Source organism: Megachile rotundata, chromosome 7, assembly GCF_050947335.1.
Source record: "Megachile rotundata isolate GNS110a chromosome 7, iyMegRotu1, whole genome shotgun sequence".
NCBI classification, from domain to species: Eukaryota; Metazoa; Arthropoda; class Insecta; order Hymenoptera; family Megachilidae; genus Megachile; species Megachile rotundata.
Window position 1 is genome coordinate 10,504,152 of NC_134989.1, and position 20,511 is coordinate 10,524,662.

Consider the following 20,511-nt stretch of genomic DNA (forward strand, 5'->3'; position numbering starts at 1 on the left):
CTACAAATTGTATGCTTTAGATCAAACTTAAATACTTGTGATGTTCAATAATGAAACTATGAATTCGTTTTCAGTTCATTTGTTGTATATAACTCACTTACAATGTTTATTATCACAGAAAGTTTCTGTTATCACAAAATAACTGATAAATAAAATAATGTGTAGAATAATAATATTATTAAATTATTGAAAGCCTGTTTCTGAAGACATATGTACCTACTTCATATGCACCGTTCAGACTGACTGAAACTACGAATCCAATATTCAATAATCGTTTAATAAAATACTCATTTATATAAAATTAACTAACTTACTAAAAGTACATAAAGAATGCTTGAGTAAAGTAATATTTAACCTTTGTGATCTGAGCTGATATAATATAAAATTGATCAACGTAAGGGAATTACAATTACAAAGGAACAAAAGAGTATTAAAAGAGTCATCATTCGTGATCGACCATTTTCTTCGCACACTTTCCATCTCATTGATCCACGCCACATGAATGAAACCCGCGTTCGCGTGACTGCGCATGCGTACAAGACCACGCGGTCCCGTTCGAACAAGATGGTCGCCACCTCACTCTTCTGCGTTCCTGTTCAACGAGAAGCACAAAAGTGAGTGGTGAACAAATGGTAGACGAACGACGGCAACATGGTAACGACTAAGAAAGCAAATGACGTTGGTCACTTTGCGGATTCGTTAAGATGGCGAACTCGTTTCCTCTTCTTTCGCGTCTTCGAGGCTCACACCTGTTTCACGCTGCCGACATTTTCGTTGCTGGACGAATGAATGAGGGAACAATACGTTTCTTGTGGTTCATGCAATCCTGGTCCACGCGGAACAAGAATGCGAGTGGTGAACCAATAAGCAAGAACGAGGCGAGACGAGAAGAACGCAAAATGGTGTTCGGTGAATGGAAAGCAGGAAACCTTGATAACGTAATCGAACACGCTTGTATGTGGCCGCGTGGACTTTGGCCTGTTGAATGCGGTAGCGGTGAATTGGAAATGAGGCTTTAGTTCTTTGTACTGATGGCTGTGTACAGGCGGAATTTGCTGACTTGAATATTTCTAATTGGGTTCTATGTTTTTGCTTTTCTGGATTGACTAATTTTTAGATGTCTATATTTGGGGGCTTGGAAATTGGGTAATTTCGGAATTTTTTAATTTCTGATGGTTGAAATTTTTTGTCAAGGTTTTTAAGTTTTGAAGTTTGTGAATTTCAAATTCCTAAATTCCTAAACTATCAAATTGTCGAATTCCTAAATTTCCAAATTCAAAATTCCCCAATTTCCAAATTTTCAAATTTCCAAATTTCCAAATTCCAAATTCTCCAATTTCCAAATTTCTAAATTCCTATATTGTCAAATTCCCAAATTTCCTAATCCCTAAATATCCAAATCATTAAATCTCCAAATCCTGAAGTCCCCAAATCCCTAAATCTCCAAATCCTGAAATCCCCAAATCCCTAAATCTCCAAATCCTGAAATCCCCAAATCCCTAAATCTCCAAATCCTCAAATCCCCAAATCTCCAAGTCTCCAAATCCCTAAATCCCTAATTCTCAAAAACCCTAAATTTCCAAAATCACCAAAATCCCCAAAGTACCCCAAATTCCCAAAATTCCCAAAGTATCCAAAATCCCAAAATCCCTAAAACAATAAAAGCACCATAATAAAACATAATTCATTGCAATAACAACAGAATTTTATTTCCACAAATTTTAACAGATTCAATGATATATACGTATAAAACCCAGTAAAAGTGTTTATTGAGAAGTGTACACTTTTATAACACAATATGATTATAATGACACTTATTTTCTAGTTATATTCAATATGTTGGTAGGATAATATTTGTATTATATAAGATTATGGCATGACATCCTTGTACTTCCCCTTCCAGAAATCAAATACGTCTTTTTCCAAATCTTTCTCCAACTTTAATTCTTGATCAATAACTAAGTAATGACCGTCACTTCCCACTGGTTCCCACTTCACTGTGACGTCATTGTCCATCTTCGATGAAGGATGTCTAAAAGAAGCAAGGATGTAAAAGAATTATTTCTAAATTAATGCTGAATGAACATTCAGAAATTTAAGTATGTAAAAAGAAATTCTGCAAATGGCACTTTCTCAAGAACCTGTCTTTTACTTGCAATGAATAATTTTAAAAATTAGTTTCGTACAATAAGTAATGTCAAAAAATATTAATACGTGTGTTACTATAATAATTTACAATTCTTAGTAAATTTATAATATAAGCAACAAGTTTTAAATATTTTTTTTTGTGTTAATATATAAATTATTAAGTTGAACAAGTTTTAAATATTTTTTTTTATGTTAATATATAAATTATTAAGTTGAACAAGTTCTAAATATTTTTTTGTGTCAATATATAAATTATTAAGTTTAACATTTACAGCTGCATTTATTTATACTCTTCAATTTCACACAATTATGTTCAACGATCACTAACACGTCAATAACGAAAATCAACAACAAATATTGAAAATAACTGAACAAAATAATAGGAAAAGTAACGAACCCATCTTTGGCAAAGTTCGTCCACATTTTAGTGATCATATTCGTCATCTTCTCCGCAGGAGAGCCGGGTTCTGGCAAATTCTTGAATGCGTGAGAGTAAAATATGTAATACAATTCATCACCGTGTGCAGCACCTATGAACAAATAAGTTACATTAGAATGACTAATATCGTTACTAATAATTTATCTGTTATAATAAAAAATCAGTAATTTACCATCGGTAACACCGTGGAGGTTCTTCATAAAACCGGTTGGAGCCTCATAAGTATACAAATATTCGAAAACTGGAGCTGAATTTCGATTCTTTATAATTTCAAGCGATAACACCTCTCCTGCCTTGACGTAAATGTCTCCTATCATCTGCACAATACAAATTAATTAATTATTTAGTAGAGTAGGAAATAGTGCTACTCTAAAATTTTTAGATTCATCAATTTTCATATTTTAGAATTTTTAATCTCTAAATTTTCAAATTTTCAAATTTCCCAAATTCTCAAACTTTCAAATTTCCCAAATTCTCAAACTTTCAAATTTTCCAAATTCTCAAACTTTCAAATTTCCCAAATTCTCAAACTTTCAAATGTTCATGATTCCAAATTTTCAAATTTCCGATTCCTCATGTCACCGAATTTCTAAGTTTCCAAATTCTGAAACACACAATTTTCAAAATTTCCAACTCCCCAAATTTTCACGTTCCGAAATTTTTAGATTTCTAAATTTCTCACTCACCAAATTCCCAAATTCTCAAACTTTCAAATCACAATATTCTCATATTTCTAAATCACCGAATTCCCAAAACACATAGTTCTACCCCCAAAAAACATACGCTCCGCCCATCTTGAATATAAAAATTATACTCTGTGCGCAGCCACGTATAAAAATGATTATATTACCGTGGCGTATTCTTTAAGATCGTCCTTCGATATTTGCTTTTCACCGAAATAGTGATTTCTCAAACACTCGCCATTTTTCTTCTTCCAAGTCGTATCGGTGAAGTTCAAATCGTCAGGAAGGAATATGTCTGGTTCAGTGTTTAGTAATTCGATAGAATCTAGCATGCCTGCAAAAGTTGAATCATTTTTTATATACAAATTTCATGAAGCTTCAAATAGTGTTAATATTCTGCTAATTAGAATGGCGTTCAATAACAAAATTGAATATCTCGTTAATCATGGTGTTGCGTACCCTGAGCGAAGAATATGCCTTCATCTTTGGTGAGCCCAGTCAGGAAAGGCACATTCGCCAGTCTTCCAGATTTTATCATTGTCCAGGGATCATTTGGAAGAAATATATCCTGTCCCATGTCTGCTTCGACCGATGGGACGAAAGATATCAGGCGGCCATTCAGAGGATTCTGTGATCGCAGTTAAAAAGAAATTAAAATTAGTACTTTATATATTTATTAGTACTTCATTTTATATTTTGTATTCGTACTTTCAGTAGCTTGTAATGTACTATTATTTGATATTTATATGGTATTCATTCTGGGTTACTTTCTAGTATTTACACTGATATTAAGAGAAGATTATTATTTATTAATTAAAGTCACCCTCAAGAAATCGCCTTAGCAATTTTTGTCGTTTAAAATAAGAAACCTATAGTCACCTAACTTTGATTTCAACTTTGTTTTCGTCTTCAATTAAAATTTTAAAGAATTAAGAAAAATATCCAAGCAACTAACCAGAGTTTTATCCAATTCTATCGTGGCATCAACGATATCTTTCACATGAAATTCCGTCAACTTCTGCACCAACTCCGCACTATCTGTCGTGTGTATTCCAAGAGACTCTCCCAACTTGAAAGCCAGTTCCCTAGAGTTGTACGTTATTGCCCATGGGTTAAGTATGTTTCCACTTTGTACAATAGCTGCGGTGAACAATCCTGAAGCACCACATAACAATCAGTAATTTTCAAAGTTTTTAAAACCTTGAATCCTGAAGCACCACATAACAATCAGTAATTTTCAAAGTTTTTAAAATCTTGATTAAAATTACCTTCGGACATAGGTGATAACATATGATACATAACGGAAGCTCCTCCAGAACAGTGACCAACCAGGGTGACTCTGTTAGGACAACCACCGAAGAAGTGTATATTGTCCTTCACCCATTTCAAGGCTAGTACTTGATCCTTCATTCCTGCGTTTCCAGGAGCATTTTTGTCTTGCGTGTTCAGGTATCCTTGAGTGTGAAACATATAATGTAAATTGTGGTGTAAAATATGGAAAGTTGGTGATGGTTAATTGTGGATTTTTTAGACCCTTGTGCCACAATGATATTCATGACGCACTGTTCAAATGTGATAAACTGAATTGATCAAGTGATGAGTGTGTTTGCATGGGGATGAGTCCGTAATGTTTCTGATATGATTTGGTCGCCCAACAATTCAATTAAATAAAAACTACAAATTTCCTCCAAATTTACCAATTCTCAAACTTCCCAATTCCCAAATTTCCCAGTTCTCAAACTTCTCTATTCCCCAATTTCCCAATTCCCAAATTTCGCAATTCTCAAACTTTCCTATTTCCAAGCTTCCCAATTTCCAAGCTTCTCAATTGCCAAGCTTCCCAATTCCCAAGCTTCCCAATTTCCAAATCTCCCAATTCCCAAGCTTCCCAATTCCCAAGCTTTCCAATTCCCAAGCTTCCCAATTTCCAAGCTTTCCAATTCCCAAGCTTCCCAATACCCAATCTTCCCAATTCCCAAATCTCCTAATTCCCAAGCTTCCCAATTCCCAAGCTTCCCAATTCCCAAGCTTCCCAATGCCCAAGCTTCCCAATTCCCAAACCTTCCAATTCCCAAATCTCTCAATTCCCAAGCTTCCCAATTCCCAAGCTTTCCAATTCCCAAGCTTCCCAATTTCCAAGCTTCCCAATTCCCAAGCTTCCCAATACCCAACCTTCCCAATTCCCAAATCTCCCAATTCCCAAGCTTCCCAATTCCCAAGCTTTCCAATTCCCAAGCTTCCCAATTTCCAAGCTTTCCAATTCCCAAACTTCCCAATACCCAACCTTCCCAATTCCCAAATCTCCCAATTCCCAAGCTTCCCAATTCCCAAGCTTCCCAATACCCAACCTTCCCAATACCCAACCTTCCCAATTCCCGAATATCCCAATTCCCAAGCTTCCCAATTCCCAAATCTCCCAATTCCCACTTTTCCCAATTCCCTAATTTTCTAATTCACAAATCCCAAAATCCCTAACTCTGCAAATCTTTAAATCTCCTTAATTATAGTTTTTACTATAATTGGTTAGACGACCAATATATAGAATTGAACATATATAGGATAGAACGCGACCACATCATATCAAAAACATTACAGACTCATCCCTATGCAAACACACTAATCACAATTCCTAATCCTCACTCAAACTGGACCTTACATCCATCCCACTGTCCCTTGACTACTATATTCTACTGTCTTCTACCTATCTCCAATAGTATATGTATAAAAACTTGCCATATTGAAAAATGTTCAGAAAGAGTCTGATAATCAACCCCATATAAGCTCTACAAGTTTTCTTGAAAAAAAATATTATCAATTCTACCGAAATCCATCTAAACTTATACTCAAGCTTATAATCAGCGTAATCAAAGATCGCTGAATGCATAATACCTAACATTTTAACTTGCTTCACTTGAAACATTATAAGAATAATAAGCTATGATTGACGTAACAAAAAATTGTAGGTTAACGAGTTAATGTGAATTGCTAGAATACTTGTTAAATTAATTACCAAGAGCGCCCAATCTGTAATTGAGGGTGACCACAACTACGTCGTGCTCGACCAAGAAGTCTGGACCAAATAACATGTCATCAGCCATGCCAGCATTCCATCCACCAGGATGAAGGAATACCATCACAGCTTTACCGGCTTCCTTATCCAAAACCGGTGTGTAGACGTTCAAGTACAGACAATCCTCATCGCCGATGAGACCCTTTTTGATCATGCAGTAAAAGGGACATACGGAACGGTGCTGGGTTGCGTCGTACACGCCGTCCCAAGAATCGGCGGGTTCTGGGGTCTGAAATGTTATAGCATTTTTTAAATTATATGTTATTTGGATGGAACTCGAATTCCTAAAATTCCTAAATTTCTAAATTGTCAAATTCTTGGATTTTTAATTTTCCACATTTCAAATTTTTCAATTTCTAAGTTGGCAAGGTTCTTAATCCTTCAGTTCCCTAATTTCTTAATTTCAAAATTTTCCTATTTACACTTTTCCCAATTCCCAAGCTTCCCAATTCTCAAGCTTCGTAATTCCCAAGCTTCACAATTCCTAAGCTTCTCAATTCCCAAGTTTTCCAATTTCGAAGCTTCTCAATTTCCAAGCTTCCCAATTCCCAAGCTTCCCAATTCCCAAACTTTCCAATTTCCAAGCATCCCAATTTCCAAACTTCCCAATTCTCAAGTCTACCAATTCCCAAGCTTCCCAATTACCAAGCTTCCCAATTTCCAAGCTTCCCAATTCCCAAATCTCCCAATTCCTAAGCTTTCCAATTCCCTAACTTCCCAATTTCCAAGCTCCCCAATTCCCAAGCTTCCCAATTCCCAAGCTTCCCAATTCCCAAGCTTCCCAATTCCCAAGCTTCCCAATTCCCAAGCTTCCCAATTTCCAAGCTTCCCAATTCCCAAGCTTCCCAATTCCCAAGCTTCCCAATTCCCAAGCTTCCCAATTCCCAAGCTTCCCAATTCCCAAGCTTCCCAATTTCCAAGCTTCCCAATTCCCAAGCTTACCAATTTCCAAGGTTCCCAATACCCAACCTTCCCAATTTCCAAGCTTCCCAATTCCCAAGCTTCCCAATTCCCAAGCTTCCCAATTCCCAAGCCTCCCAATTTCCAAATCTCCCAATTCCCAAATTTCTAATTCTCAAATCCCAAAATCCGTAACTTTCCAAATCCCAAATCTCCAAATCTATAAATCCCCAAATCCCCAAATCTCCAAATCCTTAAATCTCCAAATCTATAAGTCCCCAATTCCCTAAATCCCTAAATCCCAAAATCCCCAAATTCCAAGAATCCCCAATTCCCTAAATCTCCAAATCGAAACGATCCACATTCACCTCCAATCAAAAATTCGAAAAGAACTTACTCGGAACTTGTGAGGACCAACATTGGGTTTCGCGTAAGGAATGCCTTTGAAGCTATAGTAAGGCTTATTATGCAGTATACTCTCCGTCTTCAATCCTTTCAGTATTCCCTGAGGAATCTCCAACTGCACATCCTGTTCTCCACGTATCAAAACAAACAAAACTCCGTAGAACAAATAATGAACGAGCCACATTTCAATATACTAACAGAAGCCGAGTTCATGGCGTTTCTTTTATAAAGGTGGACACTCGACATACATGCGATCTGTATAATGACAAGCTGCTGAAAAATACATTACGTAAACGGTGCAGGCCGGAAAACATGATTATACAAGCACGGATAATCCATGCGACGATTTTTCCTATTCGTTGGACATAATGGCGAACAACTATAATTTTTCAAACGACTGAAAACGTAGGATATCCTGAATTTATTGTGATTGATCATTCCTGCCGCGAGGACTTCCGGAATTAACCGGGACAATGAAAGACGGAATGACACGGTGGCTAAATATTGTTTTTCGTAAGCGAAACAAATTATTGACCATTGGTCAGGGGCGTAATTTGATACGCTTGCATAGACATTAGGCTAATGGAAGCAACTAGAGTTATTTGAGATATGAGAAACACGTAACTTCTGCAATCGTTGCATTTTTGTAGGTTCAGGTAGGCTATTTTAGGTATTTTTCTTTTGTAGACAATTTTGTTTTGATATTTTTTAATACAGTTATAAGATGACAGAAAATTATGGAAGATAAAGATGGAAATAAAATTAAAAATTATTGAGTAAGTTGCGATATGTAGTTGATTTATTTTGAGGTTAGAGAAGCAACTTTGTTCTGAATTCGAACGATTTTTTAAATAATTTTGAATTCAAGCAGTCGTTCAAATAAAATGAGTTATGCAAAATAAATTGTTACAGTTGTTTTATTTTAATTAATTCATTACTATGTCTAGACATTGACAAATCAATTACTCTGATAATTCCTTTTGTTGTAAAAAATAATTTCTCTATGATAGATGTTAATTTTTAAAGCATTCTATTGCTGTTCAACAAATTTTTTTATTAACAATGATTTCTTAATCATTGCTGTCCAAAATATTTTTTAATTATTCTCTATAAAATAAAAAGTAATGTTATATCGTTCAATGTAACAGATTTGAATTATTTATAAACCATAATCACAATACAAAATTAATAAAAAATTCATTAATTTGTATTATAATATACAATGTCTGAGTATCAGTTTGGTCGTGAAAGCGTTTCTAAAATAAAATCCGAAGAGTAGGCGTAAAAAGAAGTAATACATAATCCTTTTATAGCTTGTTAGTCGAGTAAAATCAAGAACGTTCTGCTGGCCGAGCAAAGAAAAGAAAAAAGCGCGAAACCTCGTGACGTTTATTGGAGCGCAACACGGAAAACTTGCAGAGGGGTGAAAATTGTAAAGTTACAACGGAGTAAAACTCACCTCTCCGTCGATTCTACTTTCCTAGTAACTTATTTAATATTACTTGATATTTACGTTAAATTATTAAATTAAACAATTTGGTGACCTGGTTACACCGGCAACCAGGTACAATCTCGTTAGAAAGTTTACATTTCTTTACCTGTTACTTCCAGTATATTGATTTTCTCGGCATCGAACGATGTAACTATTTCGTTTACAATAAAAATGGAACGCGGTTTCGTTGGGGGAGATGGAATCGGTGGATGATGAGATTGTCCGAGATTATATCTGAATAATCGTGCATATAAATTTGTGGCAAATGAAATGTTACATGTTATTGCGAAAAGCGATCGAAATGTGCATTTCGGAATATTTCACCTCCTCGAATTATATGCTTTCCTGATATTTGAGCACCACTCAGCACACCCTCTGGATTCCCACAGGATGTACGTGACATTTAACCCTTGAGCAACGATGGGTCACTGATTCTAATCTACACATGATACATCTAGTATTTACACTCGGTATTTTTTCATTTCGTTGCATTACTATTTGTAATGCTTTTACGTTTCGTTGTAGGTGTTAATTTGAGAATTTTATATTTTTACTGGTCAATGTAAACTTTGAATAATATAACAAAAAGGATAGTGATAAAAAGAGAAAAGTTTCTAATGTCGCTTCTCGATCACCCGCCATTACAGGTTAATGTACATCTGCTTTTATAATAATTATTCAAAAATTCTCTGATTGGTTATGACTGAAAATGTTGTAAATAATAAAATAAATAAAATATGAAAGAGTAAACAATAATATTAAATTCGTGCATTGTGTATAATTCTCACAGTAATCATTTTTAAGAGATCATAAAATTAGCATCAAATCACTAGTTGCCAATAAGTTAAACATTATAATCAATAAAACGGATAAAATAGAAAAAAATTAAAGTACAGTGTTAACTTATGTATTGCTTGTAACTCCAAACATTACCTACATGATTTATTTGAATAAATAAGTATTTAATTTTGAATAGTATGTACAACCACATTGATGAAACTGTACAATTTTTAAGATAATAAAGTAATTTTCTGTTTAGTAAAGTAGAATTATAATGAATTATTTATAAAGTTGTCCAGTACTGTTATTTAATTCCACAAACATCAATCATTGTTATAATATACATTCTACATCAAAGTCTTGTAAAATCTTGGTATGGTAAATAATTTTAAATGAACGGAACAAAATTTTTAATATCGTATTAACTATAGATGTACATTGCAAAATTTTGTGTAATTAAGTTACAAATTGTGAGTAAATATACAATTACTTTATAAAGTTAAGTCTTGTAAATGTAATGATAAAATTGAAATTTGTAAGTAAATGGTAAAATAGAATGATGATACTACTGTGTTTTATAAACTGATTTAGAGAACATTATTTCAACCGGGGGCGTAGCTCAGATGGTAGAGCGCTCGCTTAGCATGCGAGAGGTACCGGGATCGATACCCGGCGCCTCCAAAATTGGTTCTTCATTTTTTTTTTACTCAAATTAATCTTTTTAACACTAAAGAATAGTACACAATCCTTTTAACACAAGAATAGTAATAAAATAACTTCCCACAATTTTTTCTGATGAACATTTAGTACAAAAAATTATAACACTCAACATACAACGCCTTCAAAGAATATAAAAATTCGTTTCTAATTATTTTTATGTCTCTTTAATACAAAGTAATAATAGATATTAAGAAAGTAAGCGTACATAAATTTATAATAATAGATAGCAAGAAAATAAGCATACATAAATTTTCTAAAAACATTTATTAAAAGAAAATATTATACAGGTTTGACGAACGGATACTATCTCCAAAACGAAATCACGAATCCACATCTCAACTACAATGGAGCAAAACGATCCCACTGTCCAGAAACAGCGAACAAACCTCCCAACAGACAAGACACCTCATTAAGATTGAAACAACTTCGAACAGAAATGAGGAGAACCACTTCCGTTCAAGGTCCACATCTTGATGGATATATAGTCACTTCTGACGATGCACATCAGGTAACTACAACAAATATCAAGACAGACATAAGTAATATAAAATTAAGCAGTGTATTTATATTTTATTAAATAGTTAGGTTATAAGATTCATTTAAATTAATTTCAGATTATATCTCTCTTTGACGTAATTAAATTTTCAGACATTGCAACTTAATCATGGCCGATCGGGCCCGTTGGAGGTACCATTCGAGTGAGATTTCGCGTTTGCAGATTTCTGAAGCTTTTCTTGATATTTTTATCCGCCGATTTAACAAAAATTGTTTAATAAATAAATTCTAAGGTGTGCTTTACTATTTTCCCAAAGTTTTACGGTTTTGGGGTAATTGGGATTGACAAGGGTGGATCGGGTCACTAGTTTGGGGATTTAGAAATTTGGGAGTTTGGAAATTTGGGGATTTGGAAATTTGGGGAGTTAAAAATTGGGGGGTTTAGAAATTTGGGAGTTTGGAAATTTGGGGACTTGAAAATTTGGGGGGTTAGAAATTTGGGAGCTTAGAAATTGGGAGGATTAGAAATTTGGGAATTTGAAAATTTGGGGGGTTAGAAATTTGGGAGCTTAGAAATGGGGAGGTTTAGAAATTTGGGAGTTTGGAAATTTAGGGACTTGGAAATTTGAGGACTTGGAAATTTGGGAGCTTAGAAATTGGGAGGGTTAGAAATTTGGGAAATTGGAAATTTGGGGACTTGGAAATTTGGGGGCTTAGAAATTGGGAAGTTTAGAAATTTAGGGGTTTAGAAATTTGGAAATTTGAAAATTTGGCAATTTGAAAATTTGAAGATTTAGAAATTTGGGAATTTAGAAATTTGTGGATTTGAGAATTTGGGGATTTAGAAATGTATGGATTTGAAAATTTGGGAATTTAGAAATTTGAAAATTTGAGAACTCACAAATTTAGAAATTTGGATCTTTGGAAATCTAGGGATTTGAGAACTCATGGATTTAGAAATTAGGAAATTTCCAAAATTGGAAATTTGACAATTCAAAAATTAACATAATTAAGAACTCACAAATCTGGGAATTTAGAAATTGGAAAATTTGCAAATTTGAAAATTCCAGAAATTAATACTTAGAACTCTCAAAATTTAAAAATTTAAGGGATCAGGCCCACCCAACTTCCCATCTAATTACCCCAAACCCTAAGTACCAAAACGCTTCTTAATCCCGAGTGCGGCTACCACCCATTGATTCTCATAACAATCAAAGCCTAACTCGAAATCGAGCTATTACCTCCGCAAGCACATTAAATCCTAATCTTTGTCATTACCAGAGTGCTTCATTGGATCCTCATGACATGAGGCGAGAATTCATCACTGGATTTTATGGCAGCGCTGGTGAGGCTGTCATTACCGTGGACAAAGCTGTATTTTGGACCGATGGAAGATATCATATTCAGGCAGATCAACAGCTTGACTGCAATTGGATACTAATGAAACGTGGCAGAGTCGATGTAAGTGCTGATTTGTTCAATTTTAGTAATTGTAGAAACTGAAATTGTGGAACGCGACTGACATTTATGGAATAAAAATAGAAAAATAAATGTAGCTGCATAAGTATGATTTTGTATAAAATATAAAAGTTATAGATATTCTGTTTACAATTGATTATAATAATACTAGTTGTAAGTGTAAGTGGAACATATATCATTTACTTGGTTACTGTTTTCATTCATTTAAACATTATTCAAGTGTTATAATTAAAGTATTATATAAAATATTATTAAAGTATATTAAAGTACACTTAAACACTATTCAAGTGTATAAGTTAGGTTATTTTTATTATTTATTGAACTATAAAGAAAGTTTAGGAACATAATATGCTATTAAATACATTGCAACATGTTAGTAATAACTCTCTTCAAGGTTATACATTTTCAGAAACTATAAAATCACCTATACTTAAATTTAAATGATACTATACATTTTTATTATACATCACACATTTTTTATTACGTATATCAATTCTTTGAATCATCTTACACAAAAAAGTATAGGAACACAACATTGAAAAACTTAACAGTTCTGAAGATATTTCAAGTCCTTTATACAAAGTGTCCACTATAAAACATCTGAAGAACTGTAAATTATATTTAAAATTAACGTTGTCTCTAAAACTCCTTCATCAAAGAAGAAATACAACTACATTAAAATCTTTTCATCTTTACAGTTAAGTTTTCTGTAAGGTCTGTTAATGAACTTGCTTGTAGATACAAGATAAAAATGTTCAAGGATAGGTGATTCACAGCAGTAGTTAGGCTATCGACCGCTAGATGGCTAGCGGACGTAGCGCTTTCTCGCTTAGCAAAGTACGCGGCAGAGCTATATAAGAGCTGCCGCGACAAGTGGAAGTTAAGACTATACTTCACAGGATCATTTCTGTAGTAAGTGAGTCTTTCGACTGGTTCAAACCAGTAGCCTGTAGCAACCACGATGAGGAGGCATAGCTACATTCCCTGAGCGTGAGGAAGACTCGAGAAATCGACTTTGTTCGGATTCTCAGTCATCGATGATCGTTCATCTCCTGTACTCAGTATGGGGGAGACGGGAGTGGAGCTTTCTGAGTGGCAGCTCCATATTATAAATAATACAAAAATTAAACAATCATCAAATGATGTGATTCATCATCTAAAAAATATTCATAACAAAGGTGGGGTTTTATATAAATATTTTATGCGTTATTACAATTTGGATATACTTTATTTTCTGTGATAGAGAAAATTTTGTGATTCTGGTTTTTATATATACAGTTACAATCAAGACTTTGAACATATATGTTCCATATGTCATAATACATTGTCTATTTTAAAATTTACAAATGTTTAAAATAATTATTATTCATTACAATGTTTTCTATGATAGAAGTTTGTGGATATACTTTATACATACATATACATTTTATTTATACATATCATACTTTATACATACATCAAGACTTTGAACACATGTTCCACATAAACATTCCACTATTTTAAAATTTACAAATGTTCAAAATGACCCTCATCACAACACATACCCAACATTTTTCCTACAATTTCTACATTGATATTAATAGTCTAAGCAGTATTAATAATTCCAATATTAATAGTGATGTATTGTACATAATTTTGATACAATATAAATGATATTGATCACCCAGGTCCCAAGCATAACAGAATGGCTGAAGTACCAGTTTCTAAATCAAGAAATAGCATATATTGGCGCTGATCCAACTCTCGTTTCAGCCGTCGACTGGGAAGTGTGGGAAGATGAATTAGGTAATGAAGTTTGACCAAAAAACATTAAACACGTCACATCAAACGAGTGAGGAATTTATACGGTCATCACACTTGTTCATCATTTGTTGTACACATACAATTTATATATCCATAAAATGATTCTTACAAATTAAAATGTTTCAATTGGAATCGTTATATTTGCATGATTTACTGTTACATGTTCTGACTTTAATGCATGCTGAAGTGCAGTTGTCAGTTAACCCTTGAGTGTCATATGTTGCAACTGCAACACATCGCAATGTATCAGTATATGAATATATATATTTTTTAATTTGTATATTACATTGTTTTGTTCATTAAAAAGTTATAAACAATTTTTGTCAATAATAGCTGCCATTTTGTTCTTGCATTAAGTACAAAACCTATGGACTTCATTTTGTAACTTAATTTTTGATTTTATATTATTTTAACAATTTTATAAATTAAATATGATTCTTGTATTAAGTACAAAACCTATGGACTTCATTTTTGAACTTAATCTTTGATTTTATAATATTTTAACTATTTTATAAATTAAATATGATTCTTGCATTAAGTAAAAAATCTATGGACTTCATTTTTTAACATAATCTTTGATTTGGCAATATTTTAACAATTTTATAAATTAAATATGATTCTTGCATTAAGTAAAAAATCTATGGACTTCATTTTTGAACTTAATCTTTGATTTTATAATATTTTAACAATTTTATAAATTAAATATGATTCTTGTATTAAGTACAAAACCTATGGACTTCATTTTTGAACTTAATCTTTGATCTTATACTTGTTTAATAATTTTATAAATTAAATCTGATTCCACCATGATACTTAAGGGTTACACTACATGTGCGTACCTGATATGAACATTGTAACTTCAACATTACAAAACCCACATGATCATAACTCATCACGAACAACATAACAAAAACTGTATCAACATAGTAACTATACCATAACAAAGTAGTTACTGTTCACGTTAGGTCAATATAATTCACTATACGCAGTTAACAGATTAAATTAGAGTATCCCTAATTAACAATAGCGTTCGTATCCAGCAAATTCGTCCGTGCGATTGGTCCCCGTGCATAACAACCTGGTAGACTTGATCTGGCAGGTTGACAGACCAACTTACAACCAATACCCCGCCTATCCGTTGCACGACAAATATTCCGGAAGACCATGGCAAGACAAGGTTCAATCGATCCGAGAAGAAATGCAGAAACTCAAAGCCGATGCGTTAGTTCTTACTGCGCTCGATGAAATCGCCTGGCTCTTCAACATCCGTGGATACGATTTGCCGAATACTCCTGTTCTCAGAGCTTACGCGATTATCACGATGGGATCGATACATTTGTTCGCGCCACGGCAAAAGATTCCACGCTCTGTCGATATACATCTGAAGATGGATATTTGTACGCACGCAAACTGTGTCAAGTAAGAGACATGCACTATTAAATATACAAATATCGCGTTCATTAAATGTGCACATTTATCATAAACCACTTATACTATATTATAAGTATAATACTTATCTTCCAAATATTAAACTATTCAATGATATGAATTGTGACATAACTTATAGAAATATTAAATAATTTAACAAATTTGTCATTGTAGATTACATGAGTACTCCTCAATCTGGCGTGAGCTGCAAACAATGTCTCAACTGTGGAGCACAGTATGGTTGCCAACACGTTGTGCTTACAGTCCAGGTGCCTCCATGAAAATATTTAACTCGGTACGTAAAACCGCAACACTTATATACAAGTATAAACATTTATGTGTATAAACTACATAACAAAAAATATATCAATCCCTTACAATCTCACAATTTAAAATAGAAAGAATTCCCGCCTAAACACATAGGGTCTATGTGTACAAGTGTTAGAGCGGATAATCCTAGGCCAAAGCACACCTTCTTCAACATGTTCTCCTGTCACCATAGAGCTTGTTGAGCTTAGCTTGATCCCCATGTGACGAGCTGACACACCTTCATAGACGTGTAGACCAAACAGGGACAGGTCTCTTCCGTTCCTACAAAGTTCTCATTATCGAAACTCTGAAAACGTGATTGTCACTGTAAAAAGAGACGTGTAGTCAGACGGTAGGGAAACCACGAAGGCACGTGATGCTAGCTGCTAGACGATGTTCATGGTGGTGAATAGATTCACCTACTCTTCGGCATGGTAGCCGGAGCTTCGGGACGCCTGAACGCCCGCGGCATCAGGAATCAGAGAGCAGTTCTTCAGCTTTTATACGTCTTAGTGTACGAGATCTATTTGGGTTATAGAAATTTTCTTCGCTCTCGAATTTATAAACTTTCGGAATCACAATCTGTAAAATTAAAAAATTTTCAATATTTGAACTTTGAATAATATTTAAACTTTCGAAATTATAATTTGCAAGATATTGAAATTTTCTGAGTTGTGCAAACTTTCATACTTACTTTACAAATTGAGAAACTTACAACAGCAGTATGAACTTACAAATTTCTGGAGTACACACATTGCTTCCTCCTGAAAATCTCCAAAGATAAAATTCCACACCAATGTTCGCCACTGTCTAGTTTGAAAATCTAACTCTATTATTAATAAGTGCTATTACTATTTTAACCTAAAGTAAAATATAAAATTTCGCAGATCCCCCCAAAGAAACGCTTACCAGAACCATCTCCAGTACTAAATATGCGAGCCCAGAAGAACAAGGTAGAAGCCGAAGGCATGAGAAGAAGTCACCTAAGGGACGCAGTAGCAATGTGCGAGTTTCTGGCTTACATGGAAGAACAATACGAGTTAAACTCAGACAGTTGGGACGAGATGCAGGTAGCCAGACTCGCGAACGAATTTCGATACGAGCAGGACATGAACAAAGGCATCTCTTTTCCAACCATCGCCGGGTACGGACCCCACGCTGCCATCCCCCATTATGAACCTAATAATCTCACTAATATAAAAATTGGGACAACGTCTACGTTAGTGGTGGATTCTGGAGGACAGTATCTAGGTAATAAATTCTTGCGACTGTTTTAATCTTGATCGTCTTAAAGGTGATCTTGTTTTGTAGACGGGACAACGGATGTGACGAGGACCCTCCATTTTGGGACGCCGACGAAGGAGCAGAAGGAAGCGTACACCAGGGTGTTAATTGGTTCGATAGAATTGTCGAAGCTGGTTTTTCCGAACACTTTGAAGTCTAATCAGTTGGATGTCGTTGCTAGAGCACCTTTGTGGAACGTCAGTTATGATTACCTGCATGGGACTGGACATGGGATTGGGCACTTCCTGTCTGTCCACGAATGTTTGTTTCATCACTTTGGAACAATTAAAAATGCATGATTGTTAAATTTTTATGTATGACAAAATCTTGAATTTATATAAAATACGTGTTTCTAGCACCCATTGGTATATCGTACATGCAGGCGATATCCGAGGAAATATGTGGTCCCGTAGAATTAAGACCAGGGTACTTCATGTCCAATGAGCCAGGATACTACAAGGAAGGAGATTTCGGTGTACGTTTGGAGAACATCATAGAAACCGTAGAAGCAGGAAGATCAGTACGTTGCTACTTAAAATAATATTCGCTTTCAATTCCGAAGATTTGTAATGAAGTAATTGTTTGCAGAAAAATTCTGAAATTTTTTTAAAATTCAGAGACGTCACTCTGGTTCCGTACGAGCCAAAATTAATCGATTACAAAATGTTAAATCCATCACAAGTGAGTATTCTTTCTTTTATTTAAGAAAATTTTACAAAGAACAAGTTTGTTAAAGGTGGCATGTATCGATGAAAAATATGAAAAGACATGAGTAGACTTTTTATCTATGTTTATTTTATATACAGATACAATGGTTAAATAACTACAATAGTCGAATTAGAGACGAGGTGGGTCCAGAATTGAAAAGGAGATTAAAAATAGACACTTTACGCTGGATGCTGAAGAAAACTGCAACCATTCCAGAGTGGGGCCTGGTCAACAAAGGAATGTCTTTTGGCCAGTCTCATTCATCACCTTCCACTTTTAAACAGTTCCATATATTAGTTTTAATTGTTTCCATTTATCATGTTATATCTAGTAAGTAATAAAGCATTTTATACAATGAGAAAATTGTATATCAACTCTGAGGATCTGCTTACATTTAAAACTTTCAGGTATATGGAGTTAATTAAAGACGGGAAAAATATGGAAATTTGTAAAACTAGTGAACGCAACTATAATAAAATTTAAAAGTTCTTTACAAAGAAAGCAAGACGCTTCGTATTTATAATAAGAATTGTATATTGAAGTTATGTTACTCTGTTTTTAGTATTACTGCCAATTCAGGATACCTTGTTTCTTAATGATTACTTTGTTAGTAGAAGATACCATGAAAAATAGCAGGCAAAAAAAATCTAATAAGTAACAAAAATTTAAGACAAAATGTTCGAATAATTATATTTTGTAAATATACATAATTTATTGTATGTGTAAAGAAGTTAATTATACTTAAAAAAAAAATAAATGAATTTGTAAAATATGGTCTCTAAATAAAAATATCTTTTGTCACACTCCACAACCTGAAAGATGTCTTTGATGCTCTATAAATTTTACCGTTAAAATTAATAAGAATAAAACGGAAATTATATTCTCTTTGCAATGTAATGTTAATAAATTAAATAATTTATTTTTAATTTACAATAATTCATAGTTAAAAGTTCATAATGAATAATTAAAAATAAAATTAACTGAATTGACATAAGCAATTTCTTTAATACATGTTATTTACATACTATCTACATACTTATGTTAGTTTCTTATGTACAAAACTATTATTTGGTAAGCCACTGAATCAAAGCATTTTTGGATGCTTCTTCCTTCTTTGACATTACTTTGACATTAGGCACTGTAAAATGTTTCACGATATTTCCTACAATAAATTAATATATTATGAATAAATGTACCATATAACATATAGTCAGATTCAAACCAAACATTAATAAACCACTATTAATTCTCCTGTGGTAATATAGTATTCAAATGATTCTTTGGTTTCTAAAACAAATGAATTGCAATCCTCCTTTTATTATATAATATACAAAAGCTAAAAACCACTGAAGCAAACATCTCAAAGAGCATTTTTTTCTTCAATCTATGAAGTTACTTATCACCACTGAAAAATTAACATTGTAATATGGTTCAAAATGTAAATACTCACCTACTTCTTCTTTATCTAATTTGTACGTCCGAGCAATATTGTCTATACAACTTTCAGTAGGATCTTTATTGTATTGGGCAATAAACTCTAGTGCCTGCCTCAAAGTACACTTGCCTTCAGGAATTATAGAAGGTTCGTAAACACCATATGAAAACGTAGGTTGTATACTTCTGTCTTGCGGTAATGGTTTAGTTGAAGGTGCATCACTTGTGCCTGAAGGTGCCTGACTCTAACAGTAATGACACATTATTTTCCTTCTATTAACATATGATCACGTAATTACAAATCTGTAAAAAGTTTCTTTGAGGTCAACGTACCGTTTGACTTACGGAGGTAACAAAAACTTGCTTTAATCGATTATCTAAGTTCACATCCTTCTTCAAATGAGTTTCCATAAAATCAGGATGCACTGAAAGAAACATCACATTAATACCTTGTCTAAAGAGAAAGTTAAATTGTCCAAAACAACTCACATTTGTCTACCATTGCCTTCTGCTCCTTTACATATGGAAATTGTGGTGCAGGAGTAGGTTTATCCTTCGAAATAACACGTTCTACACGATTCGTAATATTAAATGTACGAATTGGTCGCAAAAGAAGAGAATATACTTTTCCCATTTTTTTGATCTTTCACTAGAAAGAAAAACAGATCTTAAATTTCAAAAATCATAACTTAAAATGTATTTTATTTAGCATTGTATGAAAATACCACAATCACATAAAGTCCTAATTTCAATCAAATTAGTGGAAACTTCATATATATTTTGAAATAGTTTATACAAATGTAAAACTTCCGGCTTAACCTAAGTGCGTGTTAGGTTATGTTCATAACCTATACTGAACTTTACTTAAATTTAGTATAACAGTGTTAATATAATTAAAATATGATTTCCAATATAGTCTATAGATATTCAAGCG

At 33.6% G+C, this 20,511-nt stretch overlaps 3 protein-coding genes and 2 non-coding genes across 7 annotated transcripts in view; 3 read left to right on the forward strand and 2 right to left on the reverse strand.

Annotated features, from left to right (window-relative positions):
* The window catches only part of LOC100877971 (xaa-Pro aminopeptidase ApepP), a 53,381-nt gene extending 34,737 nt beyond the window's left edge, over positions 1-18,644 (forward strand). Inside the window, exons 2-13 of one of the 2 annotated variants that reach the window (XM_076533835.1) lie at positions 10,925-11,145; positions 11,286-11,324; positions 12,414-12,593; positions 14,279-14,396; positions 15,455-15,833; positions 16,017-16,137; positions 17,039-17,402; positions 17,463-17,696; positions 17,792-17,955; positions 18,024-18,116; positions 18,242-18,473; positions 18,551-18,644. In XM_076533835.1, the coding sequence (XP_076389950.1) occupies positions 10,925-11,145; positions 11,286-11,324; positions 12,414-12,593; positions 14,279-14,396; positions 15,455-15,833; positions 16,017-16,137; positions 17,039-17,402; positions 17,463-17,696; positions 17,792-17,955; positions 18,024-18,116; positions 18,242-18,473; positions 18,551-18,564 (2,159 nt within the window). In that variant the 3' untranslated portion in view covers positions 18,565-18,644. The remainder of the gene's footprint in view (positions 1-10,924; positions 11,146-11,285; positions 11,325-12,413; positions 12,594-14,278; positions 14,397-15,454; positions 15,834-16,016; positions 16,138-17,038; positions 17,403-17,462; positions 17,697-17,791; positions 17,956-18,023; positions 18,117-18,241; positions 18,474-18,550) is intronic. The other variant, XM_012292230.2, reaches the window with a different exon arrangement.
* Positions 1,750-7,845, reverse strand: LOC100878084 (esterase FE4). Its single transcript, XM_003706236.3, has 9 exons — positions 7,638-7,845; positions 6,281-6,569; positions 4,539-4,724; positions 4,226-4,425; positions 3,730-3,898; positions 3,438-3,604; positions 2,760-2,904; positions 2,546-2,678; positions 1,750-2,032 (listed from the first exon to the last, which is right to left on the reverse strand). The coding sequence occupies exons 1-9, from the start codon at positions 7,827-7,829 to the stop codon at positions 1,870-1,872; spliced, it is 1,644 nt and encodes a 547-aa protein (XP_003706284.2). The 5' UTR covers positions 7,830-7,845; the 3' UTR covers positions 1,750-1,869.
* Positions 10,526-10,598, forward strand: TRNAA-AGC (transfer RNA alanine (anticodon AGC)). The gene has a single exon. It is a non-coding gene; the product is annotated as a tRNA-Ala (tRNA).
* Positions 13,494-13,708, forward strand: LOC143264905 (small nucleolar RNA U3). The gene has a single exon (XR_013038890.1). It is a non-coding gene; the product is annotated as a small nucleolar RNA U3 (small nucleolar RNA).
* LOC100877858 (NADH dehydrogenase [ubiquinone] 1 alpha subcomplex assembly factor 4) lies at positions 18,209-20,211 on the reverse strand. 2 transcript variants are annotated; one of them, XM_076533839.1, is made up of 5 exons: positions 20,067-20,211; positions 19,911-20,002; positions 19,594-19,822; positions 19,180-19,305; positions 18,209-18,416 (listed from the first exon to the last, which is right to left on the reverse strand). In XM_076533839.1, exons 1-4 carry the CDS (start codon positions 20,209-20,211, stop codon positions 19,208-19,210), a joined length of 564 nt encoding a protein of 187 aa, XP_076389954.1. In that variant the 3' UTR covers positions 18,209-18,416; positions 19,180-19,207. The 2 variants fall into 2 exon arrangements, with proteins under 2 accessions (XP_076389954.1, XP_003706282.1); XM_003706234.3 differs by having other exon boundaries at positions 18,209-18,470.
* Positions 20,212-20,511: the final 300 nt, after the last annotated feature.